The sequence below is a fragment of the Nannobrachium achirus genome (genome assembly GCF_963921795.1).
Source record: "Nannobrachium achirus genome assembly, chromosome: 2".
NCBI lineage: Eukaryota > Metazoa > Chordata > Actinopteri > Myctophiformes > Myctophidae > Nannobrachium > Nannobrachium achirus.
In genome coordinates this window covers 18,011,091-18,037,645 of record NC_137811.1, presented here as the reverse complement: position 1 = coordinate 18,037,645, position 26,555 = coordinate 18,011,091, and the positions used below count along the sequence as shown (strand labels likewise).

The following is a 26,555-nucleotide window of genomic DNA, read 5'->3' as shown; positions in this document are numbered from 1 at the left end:
TGTGGAGGAACACAACATGAACATAAACATGTCTCATAAACAGACACAGTGTCAACGGCAACGCTCCTGGATTAGACAGGAGTCTCCTCCGGTTCTTTAAAAGCCTTTCTCCTGCTGCTGTGCTGCTGGATTGTAATGTTTTAAAACCTCCTGGATTCCTATGAAGCTTTTGTTCTGTGTCATCTATCTGCAGTGTGGTGGAAGGTAACTAAGTACTTTTACTCAAGCACTGTACGTACTCTCTCTCTAGGTCGTCCTCAGAGTACTCAAGTACAATTCAAAGGAGCTTTATTGGCATGAGAAAACATACGTTTACAAGATTGTCAAAGCAAGTGTCAAAATATAATAAAAACAGTTGAAAATGGGGAACATATACTGTACAGTTGGAGGGGGTACAGCATTGTGTAAACAGCTATGTCACATTTTGTCATTTTATATAAACAGGGTATACAGCTTTTAGAATACGATTTAAATAGTATAAGAAAAATATAAACTCAAATTTAAGTGCTCAAGTACAATTTTGAGGTAATTTACTTAGACTGGACGTTTCCAATTTTCAGTCACTACTATTATTTCTTCTCCACTGACTCTCAGAGGCAAATGTTGTACATTTTACTCCACTACAATTTGAATTATTTGAAAGCTTTAGTTACTACAGTAGTTACTTTGTAGATTTTGATTATTATTACAAAATATGCATTATAACCACTTTATCCCAATACTGTGAGCTTGTAGATCTCCTATTTTCAAAAGATTTTTCATACGCTTTGAAGTTGTTAAATGTGACATTCCTCTACTTTTGGTACTAGGCCTGTAAGTATAGGCCTATTTTGATGTAGATACTTTTGTACTTTTACTCAAGTACATTTTGAAAAATGAGCTTCTACTTGTAACGGAGTATTTCTTGCTGTGATACTTTTACTTAAGGAAAGATATTTAGTACTTTTCCCTCCCCTGTCTACTACTCTATCTGTCACCCAGTGAGCTGTCTGCAACATGTGTCACCCCACCATCATGGAGTCTGTACGGCTGTCCATCAATGATCACCTGACGTCTGTGGGAGAGGAGATCCTGTGTGTTTTAGAGAAACATGGACAGAATGGTAGGCCTGTCACAATTATTACATAATCGTAATTTGACATAATCACAATTATTTTGTCGTACTTGTCATAATTTTTTACATGTTGAAAAATGTTCATATATTTTCAAACATCTTCAAAAATAGTGGAAACAGCAGATCTACAAGCTCACAACGCGTCGCGATGCGACACAACACGTTGTGAGCTTGTAGATCGGCTATTTCCATTATCAATGTTCTTTTTCAAGTATAAAATTGTCAAATATGTCAGTCATTTCTTTGTAATATTTAGGTTATGTGTCATATCTGCCATGTGCAACTTCAAAGCCTAAAAGCCAAACAGAAATGTGATTGTTAACGACAAAAACACTATTAAATTGTTAATCGCAATTATTTGAGTGACAATTAATCGTCATGTAAAATTTCATAATTGTGACAGCCCTACAGAATGGTGCTGCTGATGTCTGCTACATGCAGCTTCACATCAGAGTGTTTGTGTTGGAGCGCCTCCGTGTGGCCGCACAGTTCATGTGCAGCCTCTTCCAGAGAGAGATGGAGACTGCACTGCACAACAGCAAAGTGCACACTGCTGCTGCAGGTATGTCTGTTGATTGATTGATTGATTGATTGATTGATTGATTGATTGAAAACTTTATTAGAAGTTTGCATAGGAAAAGGTACAGTTTCATGACAGTGAAGTTCACTGGTACAAGGTAAAATAAAATGATAAACCCCAGAAAGCCTATTATTGAGGTAATTTTGTTGTTGTTGTTATCTGTTACATATACACAACACAAGCTCTTCCAGAGAGAGAGAGGGAGATGGAGGGAGACGCTAGAAACTCTGCTGACTAAATAAAACTAATGGACACAGTGCTTATACCCACACCTCAAACTACTCCTAAATGCTTCATCTGAACCCCAGTAGATGCTCCTAGCTAAGCTACTGTACTAAATTAACTACATTTCCCATGGCAAGAATTGCAGTTATACATAAACCAGCTCACAATGCATCACATTGCAAAGTTTTGTGAGCTTGTGTATCTACTATTTTTGCTCTTATTTTGTGTGACACACTGTTGTTTTATGATCAAGTAATAAATAAGCACTTGTGTTAAAAGTGCTTCTAGGTTATTCGATTAAAAGACAATTGCTAAGAAAATTGATAGATTATTAGTCCTAAATATGACACCTTGATTATGCTATATTTAAGCAGTTTAACCACTTTAACCCTATATACATTGGCTACTTGAAAATAGCCGATCTACAGTACAAGCTCAACCCAGAACAACTTCAGAATTGTGAACATTTTTGAAACATTTTAACAACACTAATCTTGTATGGGGGTCCTTGATATGAAAACATTTGAAAACTACTGTGCTAAACCAGTGGTTCTCAACCTGTGGGTCGGAACACCCAGGGGGGTCCCCAGATGATTAACTTAATGTGCTAAATTTTTTTCTCACCCGACAGTAAACAAACCAAACTAAAGTTTAAGTGTATAGACTATAGAGGGTATATGCACATTTCTAAAGTGACAATTTAAGGACTTTTAATAACTCTAAAATGACAAATTAATCATTGGCCAAATGATCAAATATTAGAGGCAGAAATTGTGAAAATAGCCGTTCAAGGCGTACGTTGTGAGCATGTAGACCTGCTATTTTCACAAATGTAATGCCTCAACTCTTAGTGCTTGTCAGGGTGGGGGGTCCCCAGTTAAAATATTATTAGATTATTTTGGGGGTTGCAGCCTGAAAAGGTTGAGAACCACTGTGTGCTAAACCATTGGAGCTACAGCTTTTCTGAGGTGCTCAAACTGTTCAGATTTGCCATGGTTAGGTTACATTTCTTATTTGATATTTTATGAGAAAATGGCTAAAAACTGTTTACATATTACCATATACGATGTTACCATACTACTACAGTATCTAGTGGACCCCAGGAAGACTATAGTGACCGCGGCAGTGGAAGCTAATGGGGATCCGAATAAAGAATAAAGAAAAGTAGACATATGCAGCATGTCCAATACAGCACATTTCCCTTGATGTCAAACCCTGCTTCTTCCACTTTACTTAAGTGATATTAATAACCACAATAACCACATCAGTGCTTTTGTAATAATAACAGTAAGGACACTGGTGTGATCTGTTAGCATTCAGATTTGTTTTGACCACATACTGATACAAAATGTACCGTAATTTAAATCACAAGATGTTTTGACACATGCTAGGTTGATGTTTATCTGGTATCTTAGTTTCTTTGAAGAAGTAAAGTATTTTCGTTGTACTTTACCTGTCCATTTACCCTGTGTTTTGTTGACTGGTTCATGCCATTTACTTTGACCTTGCACTTTTAAGTTGCTCTAGATCTGCTGTAAATTGGCAACTCTCCCAAGACAACAGGCCAAACTGTAGACAGCGTAATCTATTTGGGCAGGCTGCCCGAATAGATTCTATGTATGAGAAATCAGTGGTTATTTACCACTGTTAGAGTCTGTTGGTCACTCAAGTATTTTCAGTACTTTAAGTACTTTACACTGAAAAAAATAGACAATACATGACTACCGGGAGCTCCGCCCCCACCTCTCCGCCGAGACCTCCGACGAGAATCACAGCCGCACCATTCACTTGAATGGATATACAGCGGATTTTACACATTAAATATTAATTCCGTTTTGGACCCAGAGCTTCGAAATCTCGTCCAATCCGTCAACAAAGGCCTGGATATGCATTGGAAAAATATGTAGACCTTTAAACTTTTAAAACAATACGACAAAGGAATATATAAGGACGCAACAGCAGAATGAGGAAATCGCCTGTCTGCTGGACCTATACAGAGCCGTTTTCACTTTTCACTGATTAGTTTAGAGGCTATTACTCTCCATTACACAAACAACCAACCAGAATAAACTGCTTCAAATGTAGGCTACATGTTTCTTATCATGCCGATTGCTTATAAATCTTATCTATAACATTTGATATCTCTGGCGTGAAATGTTCGCGATTCCTGACAAGTTTAGCTGCCGAGCCGCAGAGGGAGAGGGTGTCGCATCAAATTCTGGGCCCTGGGTACAAGGATTCGCTGTGGGCCCACATGAATGTTCTTCATCGTGGGATTTCAAAAATAGCAAATCTACAAGCTCGCAGCGTGGCACTCAGTGCCGCGCTGTGAGCTTGTATATCTGCTATTTTTCAATCGATAAAGTCTAAAATAATTAAGGCCCTTCCACCGTGGGCCCTGGTAAGTCAGTCCCACTTTTCCCCCCCTTGTGACGCCCCTACCCACAGCCTGCAGTCGAAAGCAGAGTTGAAATACAACACTTCGCGTCGCTACCCCTGTTCATTCAGACATTCACAGACGTACATTACATATCAGTAACAAATAAGGTGTTTAGGCCAATACAGTCCATTCATATTTAAATTGGTTTGAAACGGCTTTCTGTGGTCCAGCAAACATGGACATGTTCCTTATTCCTCTGCTGCGACCTTATATATTCCTATGTCGTATTGTTTTAAAAGTGTAAAGGTCTAAATATTTTTTCCAATGCAGATCCAGGCCTTGTTGATGGATTGGAAGAGATTTCGAAGCTCTGGGTCCAAAACGGAATTAATATTTAATGTGTAAAATGTGTGTACAATCCGCCGTATTTCCCATTGAAGTGAATGAAGCCAATAGCGGCGCGCTGTGATAGTGGCGGAGGCAGCTTTTGGAGGGGGCGGAGCCGGTAGTCGTCCATTGTGCCAAGAAAACAGTGATCCGATGAGAAAAATCATGTTGTTCTGCTGATGCTACCTCTGCTCTCCTCCTCCTGTCTGTGTGTAAAGAGGCTTCACCTGAACATGAAGAGAGGAGGAGCCCCGGTGTTGTCCAGGAGGAACCAGAACATCCACAACATGAGGAGAGGAGCTCCAGTCTGGTCCAGGAGGAGCCAGAGCCTCCTCAACATGAGGAGAGGAGCTTCAGTCTTCTCCAGGAGGAGCCAGAGCCTCCACAAATTAAAGAGGAACTGGACGAGAAGGCTGATGTGTCAACGTTGACGAGGTGCAGCATTCAATCAGGTAAAAACAAGATCACTTTATCTGCACTAATCTGAAGAGAATAAGGTCCATACATACTGGGAGCTTGACGACTAAACAATCCGCAAATGCCATGGTAATTAATTACGACTCACACAGCAGGTGGATGATGTGTCTACTGAGAAAGTACTCGTCGTTGTGGAAAACCTTGTGTCTCCAAGTTTGACATTTGTATGTTCTTTCGCAAAGTTAAGCCCTGCTTCATCATACAAGGCCGTCGCACAAAAGGAGTGAAAACAGCAGATCTACAAGCACACAACGTCTCGCGGCGCGAGGCGTTGTGTGCTTGTAGATCGGCTGTTTTCACTATAGTTTAAATCATTTTTAAAATGATAAATGCAAAACGAACGGTTTTGGTCATACAAGGTTTTCACCCGACAGCGACGTACTATTCCAATGTAATACAAAAATAAACACCAAAGAATACAATCTGATGATAAAATGAACAAATGCCGCTTATGTTCATGGATAATTTATGGTTATAAATAAATAAATTGGTTGGTCAGGTGGAGTTCGCTTTGGCAAGTGCGTTTGAGTGGGGATTGCAACAGCCTTTAATTCGCCATAAACACAACACGCACTCAGCGTGCAGTGGGAAATGGAACCATAACCTGCCTAGTCCTAGAGGGACGGTGCCCTGTGTGTAGGTTTGAAGGCAGCCAGTCATAATCAACTCCATGAGCAAAAACAGTAGACATCAATAAACAGAATAAGTAAGTAAGTAAGTAGGTCGGAGATGCGTATTGTCGGTATCAGCTGGGAAAGTGGGAGTCTATCCCTGTTTCAATATGCTAGAACCATGGGAGATGGATTGCTGAGGTGGAGAGCAACTTCTACCGTCAGCTCCCAGTACTTTACTGCACGGCTTGCCACACCCAATCCATGCGACTCATACACAGTGAGTTGGCGGTGCCTGGGATCAAACCCATGACCTTGTGGTCCAAAGACCAGAGCTCTCTCTCCCCAACTGAGCTACGCAGACACTAACATATTATTACACAGCTTGGTTGAATGCTTGATTCTGATTGGTCAGTCGCTAAAATCAGTTATTTTTTGATAACAGACGGCTGTGGGTTCAGAAATACCGTCTTTTTTTAAGCTGCTCTATACAATTTTCCTGTTCTATCCCGGAATTGAACCTGGGTCTCAGGTTGGCATCATTTTTACCACTGAGCTAATAGAGCCTGTCTGCATGCTCTGGGGAGAAACTATGCTGTTTCTAGTTTGTCAAACTAGAAACAGGATTGTGTCAAAGGTTGTTTCAAACCTAGACATAGGATCTAAAATCATCAATAGAAGAGCAGGCAGACAAAATACATTGTTGCGACCGTCAGGGAGCAGTTTACTATGAAAACCTCCACCGGCCGTCCGTCGGTCGGTCGGTCGGTCGGTCGGTCGGTCGGTCGGTCACACGTCACACGTCACACGTCACACCTTTGCCCTGCTCATATCTCCGCATCAGTATGACATCACACCACATGTGTACACAAACCTTTGTGTACGTTGCTGTGGCAACAGTCTGTTGTTGCTGGTTTGTTAGTGTACGTTAGCAACCATGGTTTTACCCTAGCAACCAACTGTTTACCCTAGCAACCAACTGTTTACCATAGCAACCATGTTTTTTTACCCTAGCAACCAACTGTTTACTAGGGATGTCAGAAATGGACTTTTACCAAAATCGATTATTCTACAGTACTATTCGATTTTTAATCGAAAATCGACCCCCCCCCCCCCCCCTCCCCTCAAAAAAAAAGAAAAAAAAAAAAAAAAGAAATATTTTTTTTTCTCAATTTTATTTTTATTTCTCTTTTTACTGGAATGCAATGCACCTTCACATGCTTTTTCAAGTTACATGTATAACTTTCAGGTAATGATAAACATTAAGCAACATTTCAGGAAAAAAAACAATAGCCATAAGCCATCATGTAGCCTGCATTAGTTAAAGACTTGGAGGCAATGGCAGAACAATAGGCCAGAACACTTTTTTATATTTTTCATTTACAGTAGCCAATTATTTTTAACCCCATTTTATCCCCAATTCAGTTATTCTAGTTATTTATCGAACAATTTCCCTTTTCTCTTTTTTTATTTAGAGTAGCCAATTATTTGTAACCCCATTTTATCCCTATGTAGTTGTTACATATGTCTAGAATAAAATAAAATACAGTAGGCCTAGCCTAGTTATTTAATAATCACAAACAAAATGAAATACAGTAGGCCTAGTCTAATCAGACAAAAATAACAAATTAAAGTGTCAGTTGCTTTGTTTAAGCATGCATCAAACAGTGAATCAAAACTGCAAAGCCATCAGTAACAACAAAACGTCTCTTGACTCTTACTCGTTTTTGTTCAAAAAGATGAGCTGGTCAACATGCTCAGGGAGTAGGCGTGTGCGCAGCCGATTAACAACAAGTCCTGCCGCCGAAAAAACCCTTTCCGAGGGGACAGATGTGGCTGGCACACACAAGTATGCCCTCGCAAGTTGTGCCAACCTCGCGTACCTGTTCTCATTAACTTCCCACCAGCGGAGTGGATCCAAATTGGGAGCAATGGAGTTTTCGTCGCAGTAACGGCTTAATTCCATTTCAGGCGTTAGTGGCTGCTCCTTGTGATAATCGTCGCCAAACAAGGTTAACATTGCAGACTCGTTCTTGTCATATCGTGGTCTCTTCGCGGCTTCACCACCACCAGACGCCCCTTCCTCCGCTGAGCCCTCCTCCTCCTCCTCGATGACCACTGGGTCGTCGTCTTCGGCTGCTGCTAGGGCTGAAAGCATCGCCGTGACTTTGGCCTTGACAGCATCCTTAAGCACACGGTTAGCGAACTTGAGGTGCTTATGCCGTGGGTCGAGAAATGATGCAATGAAGGGTACTTTCTCTGCACTCTCCACGTCGTCGGGTTTCATTCGCTTTTCCAGTGACTGAGCCACGGCTTGCTTGAACTCCGCAACCTTTTTTGACTCTCCAGGAGTAACAGGCAGGTGTGTGTGCAGCAGCGTTGATGTAGTGGGATAAACCATAGAACAGGAGACCCCAGACTCTCCACTCAGGGCAGTGGTTGCAAGTTGCAGGGCGCGCAACACGGACAGCAGCTCCTCCATCACGGTCCAAGAGTCGTCAGCAAGCTCCAGTGTCCTCGCGTCGGCCAGCTTTGTGACACTTCGGTCCGAAAGGACAGCAGTAACAGCCCAGCGCTGCTCCAGCAGACGCTCAAACATTTCAAAAATGGAGTTCCATCTCGTGCGACAGTATTGAATCAGACAGTGTTTCTCCAGCTTTTGATCAGCCTGAATCAGAATAAAAATAATTAAGAATTAGTTTTGTCACATCACAGGTTTACATAAGCACACACTTCTTTATTGTGTGTGTGTGTGTGTGTGTGTGTGTGTGTGTGTGTGTGTGTGTGTGTGTGTGTGTGTGTGTGTGTGTGTGTGTGTGTGTGTGTGTGTGTGTGTGTGTGTGTGTGTGCGCACGTGCACAAATTAAATAAAGACATTATATTGTTTATTATTTCCATTAAAAAAATAATTAAGGGGGGGGACAAACCTGTTTCTGACGAAGCGCCTGTGTGGCTGTAGTGCTGTGATTGAAGTGTGACACCAGTCGGCTGGCCCCGGCAACAATGTGCTGTACGTGTTTGAGCTTGAAACCATCATTAATGGCTAGTTGAAGTGTATGGGCATAGCATGGACTTGATTCCCATTCCAAGTACTGGTTGTTGGCAAGAACGATATTGCTGGCATTGTCATGGACACATGCAACCACTTTATCTTGAATCCCCCAGGACTCGGTGGCACTGAGAAGCCCATTGGCTAAATTCTCAGCAGTGTGCCTTTCAGGCATAGCCCTCGTCTGCAGCACTGCACACTTCAACACCCATGTATCATCAATGTAATGGAGGGTTATGGTGACGTAGCTTTCAGTTGTGAGTGCCGTCCATCCGTCGGTAGTTATCGCCACTTTTGGAACAATTAACAATCTTATGCGCAGATCATTTGACTCTCTCATGTACAGCTTCTCGATCCGAGCAGTGATTGTTGTTCGGCATGGGATCTTGTACTGTGGTTCCAAAGTTTCCATGAGTTTAATGAAGCCCTTTCCTTCCACGAAACTCACTGGGAGCATGTCCTTAACTATCATATTAGTTATCAAAGCAGTGATTTCTTGTGCACGCTTTCCATCACAAAGACGAGCTGTAGTTGCATAGTCGGTGATACGTGGCTGTGCTGCTTCTTTCTCTGCCTCGGCTACTGTCACGGTGGGGTGCTTCGCACTCAAATGATAATTCATGGCTGAAGTTGAGTTGCGGTAGGACAAAGTCTTTTCACACAGCTTGCATTTTACCTCTGTGTCGCTGATTTTGTCGAAGTAGTTCCACGAGGAACTCTTTCGTGAAACTTTCGGCATCTTGTTTTTAGCGTGTCTCTCACAGTTCTCTTCTCTCTTTGCCAAACAAACAATCGCACGTGTGCCTGTCTGCCTGTGGCAGGGGGGAGGGGTGGGGGTGTATATGCAGCAGTTGAGGTCAGTGCGCAGGCAGCACGCAGCAGGAGTGTGGCGCTGATAGTTTACTTTACAGGTGTGGTGGTGCTAATAAATGAATGGCCATACTATTATTATTAATAACATTACTATTATTAGCCTATATTTTGTTTAAAAACGAAGCCATGAAAAAAAAATATATATATATATATATATTTTTTTTTTTTTTTTTTTTTTTTGATTTTCGATTATGAAATATTAAAATCGAATAGTGGCGGCCCGAACGAATAATCGAAAATCGATTATTCGGTGACATCCCTACTGTTTACCATAGCAACCAGATACGCAGAGCAGGGATCTCCATATATGGGCATAAACAGGTGACATTACACTGATGTCAGATACTCAGAGCAGGGATTTCTCCATAATATATGGGCATAAAAGGGATTCTGTTAGGGATCTCCATATATGGGCATAAAAGGGATTCTGTTAGGGATCTCCATATATGGGCATACAAGGGATTCTGTTAGGGATCTCCATATATGGGCATATTAGGGATTCTGTTAGGGATCTCCATATATGGGCATAAAAGGGATTCTGTTAGGGATCTCCATATATGGGCATAAAAGGGATTCTGTTAGGGATCTCCATATATGGGCATAAAAGGGATTCTGTTAGGGATCTCCATATATGGGCATAAAAGGGATTATGTTAGGGATCTCCATATATGGGCATAAAAGGGATTCTGTTAGCTGTTAGTGATCTCCATATATGGGCATAAAAGGGATGCTGTTAGGGATCTCCATATATGGGCATAAAAGGGATTCTGTTAGTGATCTCCATATATGGGCATGAAAGGGATTCTGTTAGGGATCTCCATATATGGGCATAAAAGGGATTGTATCCCAGATGATGCCCTGTTAGGAGATCCACACTAACAGAATCCATATATGGTCCTACCGACAGCTGCTATAAGCCAACCCTGGCGATAAGGTCTGAGTCGAAGAAATGCTTCTTTCCTGGCAAGAATTGCCCCTTTATACTGTAGGGCTCGTTTGTGTATTGTATGACATCACGCCACATCATCGGCTGAGGACTGTGTGATGTCATCATATCTCCATATATGGAGACATAAGTTGCTCATGCCCAAATATGGGCTGGTGAGGTCAGACTTAGTGTGATGCGTAGGTTATCTCCATATATGGAGATTCAACTTCAATGAGTAACCATGGCAAACTGTCAACTGCCCGTATGTCTTGATAATTGGTAAAACAAATTTTTTGGCCTATTTGTGGAGATAAGCGACCAACGGTCGCTTATCTCCCGATTAGGGAGTCTTACTGGTTTTAACATACAGATTGGACAAAATAAAATGTTATACACTAGAGAAATTACATACAGTTACTATCAAAACCTCCTCCGGCTGTCAGTCACGCCACGTCTCGTCAAACTTTTCCCCTACTCATATCTCCGCCACCGTTGCCCCTATCTATGCCACACTTTGCACACACACTCCTTGGCTGGCAAACCACAACCTCCGCCCCTGATTTCTCACATGCCCCTCTTCTAGCGCCACCATGAGGTTGCTTTTTGCAGACAACATTATGCAACCTGACGGTCGCTTATCTCCCGATTAGGGAGTCTTACTGGTAGAGTTTTAATGTTTTTCACATTCACCATACAGCCTTCGTTTAACCACTTCGTAAACCATATGTACGTTGTCGACTAGAGTCCCCCAGGGGTCTTATACTTGGTCCCCTCTTTTTTACTTCCACACCAAAATGTCTTATATTTGTCAAATAGTTATACATTAAAACCTGCCCGTGACAGAGATGCTAGTAGGCTTCATGTGGCTTCATGCTAGGCTTCATGTGCTAGGCTTCATCTCTTGTAGAGATGAAGTCCATTTCTCTCATTAAAGCCATTTATTGTGAAATGTGTGTCTTTTGCCTAGACCTCCTGTACCTCCCTGTGCGTGAAGAGGAGAGTGATCGCATTCTGCTACAGGAGGAACCAAAGCCTCCACAGATCAAAGAGGAACAGCACAAGCTTCTCCAAAGACCAGAGGAGGCTGACGGCTCAACAATGACATTACTAGCAGTGAAAAGGGAAGACGAGGATGAAGACGGAGAAACGCAGCCTCTAGATGCTTACGGGTCAATGCTGACTTTACTAACAGTGAAAAGTGATGATGATGATGAAAACAGAGAGACAGATCTTGTAGCCAACACCTCAACTGCACACGTGAAAACACAAGCTGACGTAGAGGACCGTGGAGCACCACAGCCAACTAGTTCACACCGTTCTGAGTCGGGCGACACTGAAGACAGTGATGATTGGGAGGAGACCAGGGAAGATCAGTCCTCGAGCAACATGCTGTCCCAGAACCTGGAATCATCCACACCCACGAGGGGTCGTCCCAGGAGGAAAAGCTGTAGTTGTAGCGTTTGCGGCAAAGTCTTTGGTCACATGGGTACTCTGAGACGCCACTTTCAGAGTCACACGGGCGAAAAGCCCTTTACTTGCATCGTTTGCGCCAAAGGCTTTGGTCACAAGGTCGACCTGAAACGACACATGACGATTCACACGGGGGAAAAACCCTTTACTTGTGAAGTCTGTGGCAAAGGCTTCGGTCACGTTGGCGATCTGAAGCGACACGCGAGGACGCACACGGGGGAGAAACCCTTTACTTGTACGGTTTGTGGCAAAGGTCTCGGCCGGATGTTTGAGCTGACGCTTCACATGAGGACACACACGGGGGAAAAGCCCTTTAGTTGCACGGTCTGTGGCAAAAGCTTTCGCGGAACCGGTAATCTGGCGCAACACATGAGGACTCATACCGGGGAAAGGCCCTTTACTTGTGCAGTCTGCGAGCAGAGATTCAGTCTGTCGACCAATCTGAAGAGGCACATGAGAACACATTCAGGTAAAAATGACAGCAACAGAAACTACTATTTGTAGTTTGTGTCAAATGATTTGGTCTAAATGCAGCTTTAAAGAAAGACGTGGATTCATACAGGAGAGGAATTGTGAAATGCTTTTTTCCAAAGAAGCAGTCTGGGCTAACACATACTATCTTAATACAGAACAAACGTATCGTCGCGGTCGGTGCAGAAACCTTGATTGTCTAAAACCATTACTTTTCAGGAAATTGGAAAAAGAATAACCTATGTTCCAATGGGTCTAATGTAGCTATTATTTAGTCACAAGCTCTTGTTATATAAAATGCCCAAGCGCAACTTCGGTTGATTTTTGATTTGTCACCTTCACAACAAGCTACAGTCAGCTAAACGTGTGGTATAGTGCTGCCCAAAAAATGCCCAAATCACCCAATATGCTTCAGTTTTAATCGCTCTCGTTTTAAGCGACCTGCCAGCATGCGAGTTTCCGGACACTGATACTTTTTCTGGACAGATTACTTTTCATTGGTTAAATATTTTATAAACCCACACAGACATACTTTAAACCTGCCATCCAATTCTGGGAATGTCATTCTAGGCGAAACATTTCTTTCTACTAGCAAAATAGCTGATCTTCAAGCTCACAATAGCATCGTTAGCTTTTGATCCCGTTTTTGCTCCTTTTGTGTATTCATTCATGAAAATAAATACATTCAAATATTAATATTGAAGAGATACAAGGTTTCTCCCAAAAGAGCAACAATATTATGGCAACCCAACATGGCAGTTACATACTTAAGGGGAGTTATTACACAATGATGAATTCAACCTGTTTAAATCAACACAGTTATTCTTGTATCATTGCATTTTAAAGCTATTCTAATTTTGTTCACAATATAATTCTCCCCAAACCTTTATGTGCATTTCCATCATGAATAATAATATCGTCTCTGTCAGATAAAAACCTCATTATGTCCAAAACTGTAAATGTTCAGGATTCATATTAAAACATTAGTCGAGCTTGTTACTTTTAATGCTTTTGTGTAACACTGTAGTAGGATCAAGTAAGCATTAATTCAGAACGGGTACACATTATGGTGTATCATTATTTTATGCTTTAACTATTAAAAATCACACCCGTGTGAAGTGGAGCTGTGTGTGTGTGTGTGTGTGTGTGTGTGTGTGTGTGTGTGTGTGTGTGTGTGTGTGTGTGTGTGTGTGTGTGTGTGTGTGTGTGTGTGTGTGTGTGTGGATCATGTGTACCGATTTTTGTGACATTTGAAGAAAATATGTAGGAAAAGGAGCAAAAAGTGTGTTTTGGAGAAAATTCAAGATGGCGGAAAATCTATCATGGCGCAAATGGGCGTGGCCTATATGGGGAGATGCGTCATGACCCAAGGAATCCAGGGAAAACATATTTTTAATTTTCCGACCTACGGTTCAAGAGTTACAGGCCAAAACGTAAAGTGGGGTGTTATAGCGCCACCATGAGGCCAAATGACACAATTATTTTTTATTTAATCCTTGAAATCATTATGAACCTCCTCTCCAAGTCTTGAAACTGTAGCCCCTGTGGTTTGCGAGAGACAAATAATTGAATGTGAGTTTTTGCGATTCCCATTCTAAGTCAATGGGGAAAATAAATTCACTAATAAATTAATATCAATTAAACTATAGAACCTTTCTCTTAGAAAAGTAATAGCCCACGATTCCCGAGTAAGCCGGTCGATTTGACATATGGCGCGAGTGTTTGGTGGCAAAACTGTGGGACTAGTGGCGTGCCGAAGTTTAGGAAGTTCAGGCTACATACACACAGACACACACACAGACAGACAGACAGACACACACACAGACCCACACAGCCACGTATAGGGAGCCTGTGTTTCACACAGCTCCAAAAATAGCAGATATACAAGCTCACAGCGCTATTTTTGAAAAATCATGAACATTTGAATTTTGACCCAAAGTGTCTTTTGAATCCTTCTAAGGTTTTTTGAAAAACCTATGTTTCTATGTCAGCAATCTGGCTAAACGTCGTCAAAGAAAAGGTCCTTTTCACTTAACTGGAGCTCAGTTAGTCTGTTCTTGAGAGACTACTATGTCAGTGGTGCTCAAACCTTTTCATGTGAAGGACCCCCAAAATGATATGTATTTGGCCACGGACCCGCATCTCAAAATATTTAGTTCCAGGGACCACCCAGAAGCAAAATTTGAGTTAGAAACGTTCGCTTTAAAAATACAAATATTCAAAGATTTGCACACATTTTCACGACTTTTTCAAAAATAGCAGATCTACAAGCTCGCAGTGCGCTGTGAGCTTGTATATCTGCTATTTTTCAATAGTTAAAGCATTCAATAATCCTAGGCCTAAATGGGTTAAATAAATACATAAAAAAACACCAAAATACAGAATATGAAGATAAGCCCGACAAAAAATAACTTTTCTTTTCCATTGCGTGTCTGCCAGCCAATGCCAAGAAGCAGCGACAGTCCTCCTCTGATGGAGACCCTGCTAAGAAGAAGAAGACCCGAACCACCACCAGTGAACTGCAGGGGGCGCCCGTTGACGGTAAGAGAGAGATGATGTTTTTTTTTGTAACTTTTATCATTATTATTATTAGTACTATTATTAATAGTATACAGTACATTTCATTATCTGATTTTCGAGGGCATCATGTACACACCATGTGTCCATTTTGTACAAGGGAGGTCACGGTCACGGGAGCCGAACATCTTTTCTTTCACGAAGAGAAGAAATAATGCAACCGCGATGATCCGAGCATAAGTTATGGTCCATAGAAACCAGGCCGTTTTGACCAAATGCGCGATACAGGAAAATAATCAGAAGATGTATGCATTTTTACAAGTGAATGGACGATAGAATATCCTGACTACATTATTTCGTGAAGCATCATGGGAAATGTTAGGGGTCCCGCCTGTGACCCCAGGTGTATGGCACCCTGTCTTTTGGAACCCTGTGCACTGTGTCTGCTGAGTGGAGAGAGAGAGGCATCCAGCTCCAAGATGGCCTTGGACTGGAGATGACTCATCAAATGCAGCTGGCCACGCTAACGAGCTGTTATCTTCTCTCTGTCTGGGAAACCAACCTTGGACTGAGCGTGAGTGAGACAGGTGCCCGTCCCTCCCTAACGTTCGGGCCGTGCTGTTATCTCTTATCACGTCAACATGAGATATGACATCCTGGGAGAGAGGTGTTTCCCAGAAGCTTCTGATGTGAGAACGGACGACTCCCCAACCTGGCATGGATGGGGGAGTCTAGCCTGACCTTCACCGTCTCGATTATGAAAGGATGTGCGTGTTAGTGCATGCAGAAGTGCGTGAGAGCGTGCAAACGTGTGTGTGCTAAAATATGTTCTGTGTGTAAATCACGTCACTGTGACTGCAACGGACTACTGTATAAAGGAGGCTGCTTCGTGTCTCCTGTTACTTGTTGTCTGAGTTGTTCTTGTCTTTTTGTAGAGTTGAGTTGTTGCAGCTATCCCCGGCCCGTTAGGGGTCGGGGATGGACCTTTTTGTACTTAGTGCAATTTCTGCACCACTTGTTCCTGTACTTGGAGAGACTTTGACTCTGTTAGATTCTCTGTTTTTAGTCAAGTACTTATATTGTACTTCTTCATTATTTCATTGCCAATTACTGTATTGGTGGTTTTGTATTTTGTAACTGTTTTTACCAGTAAAGCTTTTTATTATTCACTTTTATCTGGTGTCTGTCTGAACTCATTTTTTAAGAGTTTACAACTTTTTAAAGGTTTGACTTTCTCTCCTTCCCTACGGGGAAGGCTGCACTTATGGGAGGAAGGTTTTGAACACCTTCAGGCACTCGAATCATCTCCTGGCTGTGGGACTGAGTGAGGCTTTTGGTAAGAATCAACAAGAGTGTTTTCTTAGGTAAAAGTCTTTTCACCTTCTCAGAAGCCAACTCAGCGCGTGCTGAGTTGGTGGGCGAGCTTGGCAGAATATAAGTACAAATCTCCAAACCCCTTAAACCGGATGAACTGATGTTCACACTGGACGGTTTGTACTAATAAGTCAAGCGGCGTCGCTCCCGAGCCCCTGGTGAGAGCTAGGTGTCAGACTCATACTTTACATGGTCTTTGTGGTTTGCATTCTCCATTCAGACCTAAGGTCTACATTTCTAAAGTAAGGTGCATAGCCTGGTCTCTAAAATAAATAGTTGCTGCAGAAAGTAATAATATTCACCAGTTAAAGAGGGTCTCATTGATAGCTCAGCTTTCATTCAGAGAAGTGTATTTATGTTAGTGTTAAATAAGTATATGTAATGTAAATATGTAAATATGTATATGTATATGTGTAATAGTAGGTTTATGCAAATGAGAAAGGTTATAACACCTGTTTGTGTTAACTTAAAGGTATAGTGTAGTGTTAGTGATAGTGTTTTGTTAAAAAAGATCTGGTAACTTCTTGGGCTTAGGACCTGAGGAGGGTTCCGGACGGCGTCGGGGGGTCCCCTAATAGGTGAAGGGGTATCTAGTAACTCGGAGCTCATTACATGGCGTCCCTGGGTGGATTCGATTGATTATTGATTATTGATTAGTAATTAATTTATTATAGGCATAATATTATTGATTAGTAATTGATTAATTATAGGCATAATATTATTGATTAGTAATTGATTAATTATAGGCATAATTGATAAATTAAATTCGTGTCCACTGCCACATAAAGAATAGCCGAGAGACCCTTGGAATATAGTTATTTACTACAGAAGTAAAGGATAGTTAATATTATCAAGGCTTAAGTGTTTTTTATTCACAAAACTCCCCAGAGCGTCGGAGATTTTGAACATAGTGAAGTGGAGGTCGGTGTGTACAGCCGACGGCCAGTTCGGTAAAAACATCTCCATCAGGAACTAGATAAAATAGCAGTTGAGAACATCTAATAATATTTTAACGACTTTGCGACCAACCTAAGTTATATGGGCGTGGACTCGCCAATCCCACCGCCGCAAATAACTACCTCAATAACTACCTCTTAGATAATGCTACCTCAGGGAGCGGTCGGCAGGGCGAGCCCACATTGGCTCAGCTTAGGTTGGAGAACTCGGTAATAGTACATATTGACCAAGTTCGCAAGACCAGGTGAGCACTGAGAAATGGCCGAAGCTTCGGGTTGTACACCCCTAGTTAGGCATGGAGAGGTTGCGCCATGGCATGGGACAGGTAACTGTTGTTCTCGTAAGGAGATGCCCTTTGCCTTGGAGTGTGCCAGACATGAAGTGTTGATCTGTGTAGCGCCAGGACAGTCCCCGCCACCTGGGGACAGTGGAGTTGGAAAGAGTGCCAGCGCCGGTTAGGCGTATCCGATGGTGTGGTGAAGTTGGCCAGGGAAGGCTTCACGCAAGCCTCTCCTTCGCCCTGGTGGCGAGGCCTTTGCCTTTGGGCCCAAGGGGGGACCCAGGGAATGTCGAGCATTGGTTTGCCCGGGGTGCTACGTCCTGTATGGACTGTGCATCGTCCTGGCAGCCTATCCTGTTATGACCGCTGGAGCTGTGGTCAGATGTTCTTGCTCATGGTTGGGCATTGCCCTGGCCGAATGCAAATGCCAGAGGGGGTGTTAGGGGTCCTGACTGTGACCCCAATAATATGGCCCCCTGTCCTTTGAAACCATATGCACTATATGTACTGCATAGAAGGAGAAACACGACCAGATCATTCGCCGGTGGGACATGGAAGATGACGTCCTCTTCGGTACGGACCCTGTGGAGCCTGGCTTGCTCACTGAGGACCCGCCGGAGGAGAACCGGAGTGGCTCTGTCACTCCGGCACCTATGGATGAGCCTGTTGAGCTTCCTGGACCCTCTGATGGGGTCTGGGAGTTAGCAATCATGCCTGCATTAGAGTCTCTGTCTGACGATGAGGACTCTAATATGCCAAGACTGCAGTTTATGGCACCAATGGCCATAAACTCAGAGATGATGATCTTAAGTTCCCCCAGAATTGGGAGGAGATCGTGGGTATCCGAAGAGGACACCTGCCCCGGAGGGAGCCGTTCATGATGCCCCCCTGGGATGACTACTGGGTGATGAAAGCCGCTTCCATCAAGAGATCTGTGATCCTCACACGCCTGGTCGGAGACAACTGGCGCTCCATCAACCCCGCCTGTGTGTCCATCTTTAAAGTCACGGAGGAACAGGTGCGTTCCCAGCACGGCATGGTGTGGGCTACCGTCGAGACACAGGCGGCTGGCCAGAACCGTTTCGGCTGTCTGGGGGCTGTCTTTGGATCTGAGGGAAGTTGGCTGAGCCCCAACTGGGGATTCGGAAGATCGCCCGAGACACTTCACTCTACCCACCTGACTCCGTGGTGGCTGCGGATGAGAGGATCCAGGGTGCCAGAGGGGGTGTTAGGGGTCCCGCCTGTGACCCCAGGTGTATGGCACCCTGTCTTTTGGAACCCTGTGCACTGTGTCTGCTGAGTGGAGAGAGAGAGGCATCCAGCTCCAAGATGGCCTTGGACTGGAGATGACTCATCAAATGCAGCTGGCCACGCTAACGAGCTGTTATCTTCTCTCTGTCTGGGAAACCAACCTTGGACTGAGCGTGAGTGAGACAGGTGCCCGTCCCTCCCTAACGTTCGGGCCGTGCTGTTATCTCTTATCACGTCAACATGAGATATGACATCCTGGGAGAGAGGTGTTTCCCAGAAGCTTCTGATGTGAGAACGGACGACTCCCCAACCTGGCATGGATGGGGGAGTCTAGCCTGACCTTCACCGTCTCGATTATGAAAGGATGTGCGTGTTAGTGCATGCAGAAGTGCGTGAGAGCGTGCAAACGTGTGTGTGCTAAAATATGTTCTGTGTGTAAATCACGTCACTGTGACTGCAACGGACTACTGTATAAAGGAGGCTGCTTCGTGTCTCCTGTTACTTGTTGTCTGAGTTGTTCTTGTCTTTTTGTAGAGTTGAGTTGTTGCAGCTATCCCCGGCCCGTTAGGGGTCGGGGATGGACCTTTTTGTACTTAGTGCAATTTCTGCACCACTTGTTCCTGTACTTGGAGAGACTTTGACTCTGTTAGATTCTCTGTTTTTAGTCAAGTACTTATATTGTACTTCTTCATTATTTCATTGCCAATTACTGTATTGGTGGTTTTGTATTTTGTAACTGTTTTTACCAGTAAAGCTTTTTATTATTCACTTTTATCTGGTGTCTGTCTGAACTCATTTTTTAAGAGTTTACAACTTTTTAAAGGTTTGACTTTCTCTCCTTCCCTACGGGGAAGGCTGCACTTATGGGAGGAAGGTTTTGAACACCTTCAGGCACTCGAATCATCTCCTGGCTGTGGGACTGAGTGAGGCTTTTGGTAAGAATCAACAAGAGTGTTTTCTTAGGTAAAAGTCTTTTCACCTTCTCAGAAGCCAACTCAGCGCGTGCTGAGTTGGTGGGCGAGCTTGGCAGAATATAAGTACAAATCTCCAAACCCCTTAAACCGGATGAACTGATGTTCACACTGGACGGTTTGTACTAATAAGTCAAGCGGCGTCGCTCCCGAGCCCCTGGTGAGAGCTAGGTGTCAGACTCATACTTTACATGGTCTTTGTGGTTTGCATTCTCCATTCAGACCTAAGGTCTACATTTCTAAAGTAAGGTGCATAGCCTGGTCTCTAAAATAAATAGTTGCTGCAGAAAGTAATAATATTCACCAGTTAAAGAGGGTCTCATTGATAGCTCAGCTTTCATTCAGAGAAGTGTATTTATGTTAGTGTTAAATAAGTATATGTAATGTAAATATGTAAATATGTATATGTATATGTGTAATAGTAGGTTTATGCAAATGAGAAAGGTTATAACACCTGTTTGTGTTAACTTAAAGGTATAGTGTAGTGTTAGTGATAGTGTTTTGTTAAAAAAGATCTGGTAACTTCTTGGGCTTAGGACCTGAGGAGGGTTCCGGACGGCGTCGGGGGGTCCCCTAATAGGTGAAGGGGTATCTAGTAACTCGGAGCTCATTACAGGAAACAGAGTCTTTTCCCTCACCCCCGCCTGGTTACCATGGTACCATGTAAGTAACCATGGTAACCGTTACCCCACCCCCCCACTGGAGTGGGGGCGGTGCTACTTGAGAGTTAATTGCATCAAGCGCCCCTCAAAGCTTGGCCAATGTGACCACCAATGTTTGTAAATAACCTTTTCTTTTTGTTCCTCCTTAACCAGTATGGTTCATTCTTGTTTCAATTGTGTTAGCTCAGTTTGTATTCTCTTATATGTTTTCTTCGTGAAATTCTTGTTTTGTTGCCATGTTTCATGTTGTGCAGCACTTTGTGGCTTATGTCTAGAAAGGTGCTATATAAATAAAGTTATTATTATTATTATTCTACCCTGCAGAAGCCCCGGACAGCGCTAGCACAGCATCAGAGAGGCCCTTCTACCCTGCTGAGGCCCTGGGTTGTGCTAGGACAGCGCCAGTAGGGATGACGGGCCCGGCAGAGCTGGGTCTTGTGACAGGTAAGTACTGTTATTGTGTCACAGTGCTGTTATTCTTGTCCGCACCGTCTTACTTTTCTCTTCTGCTTTATTGTTAACTCATTGACTGCCAAGGCCCGAGTTTCCCGAGTTATTACAGTAGTCCCAGGCTGCCACAGCCCGAGTTTCCCGAGTTGGAAGCCATTTTGAAAAAAAAAAAAATCAAAAAAAAAATTTATAAAAAGAAATTCTAAAAATGCCTCAAATGTATTAGGCATGATCGCAATTGCGAAATTGCATGTTTAGCCCCATAACAAACACATCTTTCAAAATGTAAAAAATGGCTGTTTTGTCTGACTTTGAAGGCTTGTATCTCATGAATGCCTGAACGGATTTCCAAGCGGATTTTTTTGTTTGAAAGCTGTTAAAAAGTACTACACATATGATCCATGATCTAGGCATGGGAGTGCACGATCCGTGCACTAAAAATTGATCCGTGCACTAGAAATTTAGGAAGGTGGCAGTGTTTGTTTTGTCTGACTTTGAAGGCTTCTATCTCATGAATGCCTGAACGGATTTCCAAGCGGATTTTTTTGTTTGAAAGCTGTTAAAAAGTACTACACATATGGTGCATATATGGTGCATGGGCGTGCACGATCCGTGCACTAAAAATTGATCCGTGCACTAGAAATTTAGGAACGTGGCATCCTGGTATAGAGCCCTGCAAGCCCGCCGGGACCCGACCAGGGCGCGGCCCGGCCCGCCAAAAACGGGCCAGACGGGCTCGTTTCTGAAACTCACCAACGGGCCTAGGGCCGGGCCGGGCTCAGAACCATGCTCGGAACATTTCGCGCTGTGAATTTCACACATGACGTCTCTGTGTGCGGCTGTGCCCATAGCTAGAATGGAGAGTGTGAGTGAGACAGCAGCTGCCTCGCATAGCCTATAGTCTTCTAGGCTATGGGTTATATCCGTATCTATAGCAACACGGGTACATTAGCCAATGGGCGCGACGAGCCGACTCAGCCGAGGACTTTACGGCTTTTCTTCTGTCACACACTCACACAAACTCTGTGTCTGCGTCTGCGACTCAAACAGCAAGACTAGAAAATTAGGAGCACTATACTGTAGATTCACCCATTTTACAGTCATTTCTCAAATAAATCGCCCTGTAATGATTCCCCGACCTCCCGTATCCGTTCATTACGGAATGCGTCTTTACTCTTTAGTAGGCTAACTGGACGATACTCTGTATTTTACGAGATGGTTTGTAACCACGGCAAGCCGACAATAATATCAATCAATGTCTAATTTTGTGAGGATATACATAAAAAACGGTGGGTGGAGGAAGATTTCTTACTTGTGTTGTGATGTAGACTGACTTATTTCTTTTAATCAGAGCGCAAGACGAGCACAGCTATTGAGGGCTGTACATACGTCTCCCAGTTTCCGTCCTCTCCGACCATAGTTTTCGTCGGAAAGTTTCGACTTTCTGACGTGCGTGCAGCTTTCCGAACTCAAATTAGGAGTAATCCTTTTCAGAAGTTGCAAGAGATGTCATTTTGTAGTTGAACCGGACCTTTCCGACGCAAATTTCGGTGGTCTGTGACAGTATGGACTCCCCTTGACTCCCTCTGAGAGCTGCGCGCAGCAGTGAAAGCCACGCATGGAAATAATTAATTAAATAAGGTGACGGGCTTACGGGCCGGGCCGGGCTCGTTTCTGAAACTCACCAACGGGCTTGGGGCCGGGCCGGGCCTTAATTCCACGGGCCCGGGCCGAGCCGGGCCCCACTTTTCAGGCCCGTGCAGGGCTCTATCCTGGTACTTGGCGGCCATCTTGAAAAGGGCATTCAATGAGTTAATCATCTGTACTTTTTCTGTTAAGCACTTGTGCTTCACTTTTGTACTGCATAGTACTGTGTTCTATTTGTCTGTCATTCAATGTTATATGAGATACTTTAATGGTTTCCAGTGGAAATAAGCTTAGTCTTTTCATGGATCTCCTTTTAGTAGACCTTGTACCAGTGAACTGTACCGTCATGAAACTGTACCTTTTCCTATGCAAACTTCTAATAAAGTCTTCAATCAATCAATCAATCAATCAATGCAGAGCTGCATTTCATGTCATGAAAGGTGCTATACAAATAACATTTATTATTATTACTGAAATTATGAGCGATGGCACTGATAAAAAGAATTCGACAATCGAGTCCTTCTCTGAGTTTGGGTCTTTGTCAGGCCGGCCTGGGGAAAGTTCAGACTATCTGTGCATATACGTTTCACGCATGGATGGTTAACTTTGAATTCCATTTTCAGTAGGTTTTACAAGAGGTTTTGTATTCATGTAGGATGTTGTAGCCTATACCTTAACACTTAGGCTGCCATAGTTTTGCCATAACTAATGTAGATTAACTGCCAAGACTATTTTATTTACCTGATTTTCATTGACGTCAGGGTTTCCTGCAGCACTTTACAGGCCAGGCGCCCCGCCCGGCCAGAAAAACCCCCCGCCCCCCCAAGGGTCTAAAAAAAAAAACTTTTTGGACCTCCAACAATGTACTAGGCATGATCGCGATCGCGAAATTGCATGTTTAACTCCCATACCAACCCTATCTTTCAAACATGGCAGCCATGTTTGTTTACATTTGAAGAAAACATAAGGGCTGCTATCTCCTGAATGCCTGAACGGATTTCCGAGCTGATTTTTTGTTTGAAAGCTGTGAAAAGCGTGTACATGCATAGTGCATCATCTGTGCACGAATTCGTACACCAGCGTGCACACTATTTTTTTAACCCTTTGGTGGCGAACCGGCAATATAAGAGGTCCCACTTTACATAATGGCACCGAAGAAGTTAAAGGACAACTTATTTTTTTTATGTATGTTAATGTATTAATGTATGTTTTATAGTATAAACATTTATATCTCCAAAGTAACAAGTAACTAAAGTTAACTTTGTAAGAGTAAAAGTAAAATATTTGGATCCCAGATGTAGTGGAGTAAATAAGTACTGAAAACAGGAAATACTCAAGTAAAGTACAAATACCTGAAAATCTCCTTTGTACAGTATAAGTACAGTACTTAAGTAAATCTACTTAGTTACTTTACACCAATGTTTTTTTTTTTTTTTACTGTGCTGTATACTTCTATTTATATGGCACAAGTGCTGGTTGATTAACCTGGGGGAAAAAAACAAGTTACACTGTCCAGTGAAAGACGTATTTATTCAATGTTGAATAAATGTGGATGATAGCATGTAGTTGTGTTTTCCGTCATCATGGGCACATTCATGTGTTTTTTATAGGGCAAAAATAAGAATTAATATTAAAAATTAAGTGAATTAATTACTCGAATTAATTAATTAATTATCAAAAAATGTCGGCGCTTCGTGCGTGCGCCATGAGATCCCCCCCTGGTCAAGACTTTTTCCTGCAGGAAACCCTGTTGTGTGCGCGGCAGCTCCCGCTTACGGCTGTTCAAAGTATTTTTTGAAAAAATACAACCGCGTGTGTTCTGTAAGCTGTGGTCCATAGAAAACAGGCCGTTTTGACCAAACAATGTATAATCGCAATATTATACTCAAGGGTGTGCTTTACCGTGATTATCGGCACTTAAACTCTTGTGTAATATTGCTTAATTACGATGTCCAAAAACACTATTGATATAATATAACGCCATTGATATAATATTCATAATTGCCACTGGGGAGTTAATATCCTCTCTCTCTCTCTCTCTCTCTCTCTCTCTCTCTCTCTCTCTCTCTCTCTCTCTCTCTCTCTCTCTCTCTCTCTCTCTCTCATTCAGATCCTCATGAACACAGTGCCTCCAGTCATGCATCACTACATTGACCGTCTCTTTCTAGACCATTACAACGGGAAGGTGTCAATTAAATAATTAGGGCTGGGACTCGATTATTATTTTTGTATCTAATTAATCAGATGCTTAATTAATCAAAATGAATTGCATGTTTAAGAGCATGTACTTTTTGACCCGAGAAGCCTTGTAAAACACATTTTGGTATACTCAATGAGTGAGTTTTCTTTTATTCGAAATTTCCCATCCACTGGGCCAAGCAAAGCGGTTGGTTGGTGCACCGCTATGATCAGTACGCCTGAAACTGAAGATTCCTGGTGCAAAAACTAAGTGTGATTAAAATGCGTTATTTTTTTTTATTTTTATGATTTTCAGAAATCAGTTAAAGTCCCAGCCCTATATACTGTACTAAGTGGATAAAAATCCACATATTGTCAAGTAACCTGACTTTCTCTTCTCTCTTCTCATCTGTATCCTTTAGTATTTGATTTGTATATACTATGCATGCACGCTTTTACAATGATGATCATTTTGTTTTCGGTGAACAATGTTTTTCATGCACTAAACATAGTTTGCAAAAGACAGCTGAACCTACAACCCAAAGAGCTGTATAGGGGCTTATTAATTAACACTAGGCACCAAATGACCAAAAAAAGACCATTAGTGCATCAAAAGTAATCAACAAACGATTCTCGTGGCACATGGCTATCTTTTTGCACCCGAGTTGAGACACACATGGATACTTAGTTAAACTGAGTAACATGTAGGACTGAGTTAATATTGTTGCTGTCGGGCAGAAACCTCCAAATATATATATATATATATATATATATATATATATATATATATATATATATATATATATATATATATATTGTAAATTGATGTCTTATTACTTGATCATTCTACAGCATCACACGGAAGCATAAAAAAGTAGCAGATCTACAAACTAGGAATGCGGTGCGAAGCGAGACGTTTTGAACTTGAACTAGCTATTTTTTATTTGAATCCTGAAAGTGTAGTCTTTGACATTATGAGGTTTCCACCCGACAGATTAGTGTCATATGTGAGTGAGTGAGAACACTTGATTGAAGTTTGAAATTCCAATGTATAATTGCCGGGTAATTGTAATATTGTAATATTTAATTTTCTATTATGTTTCGTTATTAAGTTATGACAACAATCATGAATGAACCATTGATTACAAAAGTTAATTATATAATGACAAGACATTTTATTTTGTGTGTTTGCTTATTGTAGAAAAGAAAAAGAAAGGCTTCAAAACATAGGTACTGTATGTCACATAATTAATAATTAATTAATAACTGTAATTAGCCTCATGCCACACAGGCAGATGTTTTTCCTATGACGTTCATCCATATTGATAGTTGATTAATAAGTAGTCTCAAAGAGCCCAGACCGTTGCCTCCCACGATTATCAAATGCTTCATACAGTCATACAGTCTGGAGCAACTGAAGCTGTGAATAATGATCAGAGGATAAAGCCGATATGAAGCCTCCTCCTCCCTGCCTCCTTTTTGTCTTTACAGTTGCATAAATTTATCCTAATATGAATCAGAATAATCAAAGTATATATACCTTGCTGCTTATCAGAAATGCAAAATCAAAAAAGGAAACATAAAAGGGCAGATATGTTCAAATATATTTGCAATGATGAACAGATTCCATTTTCGGCTTTCAGAATGTGTAGTTCCAGACTCTATATAAAATTCAGGAGGTGTAGTTCCAGACTCTATATAAA

At 42.3% G+C, this 26,555-nt stretch overlaps 1 protein-coding gene across 2 annotated transcripts; it reads left to right on the top strand.

Moving 5' to 3' along the window:
* LOC308280405 (uncharacterized protein) lies at positions 1–25,569 on the top strand. Of its 2 annotated transcripts, XM_080720675.1 has the most exons (9): positions 1–204; positions 982–1,102; positions 1,518–1,676; positions 4,905–4,996; positions 5,054–5,138; positions 11,592–12,563; positions 15,005–15,106; positions 20,902–21,021; positions 24,785–25,569. In XM_080720675.1, exons 2-9 carry the CDS (start codon positions 997–999, stop codon positions 24,826–24,828), a joined length of 1,680 nt encoding a protein of 559 aa, XP_080576801.1. In that variant the 5' UTR covers positions 1–204; positions 982–996; the 3' UTR covers positions 24,829–25,569. The 2 variants fall into 2 exon arrangements, with proteins under 2 accessions (XP_080576801.1, XP_080576800.1); XM_080720674.1 differs by having other exon boundaries at positions 4,905–5,138.
* The last annotated feature ends 986 nt before the right edge of the window (positions 25,570–26,555 follow it).

Coding starts and splice junctions, on each gene's coding strand:
- LOC308280405 (XM_080720674.1), top strand. CDS start 997: ATGTGTCACCCCACCATCATGGAGTCTGTACGGCTGTCCATCAATGAT. Junction 1,103..1,517: donor AGAGAAACATGGACAGAATG/GTAGGCCTGTCA, acceptor TAATTGTGACAG/CCCTACAGAATGGTGCTGCT. Junction 21,022..24,784: donor AGAGCTGGGTCTTGTGACAG/GTAAGTACTGTT, acceptor TCTCTCATTCAG/ATCCTCATGAACACAGTGCC.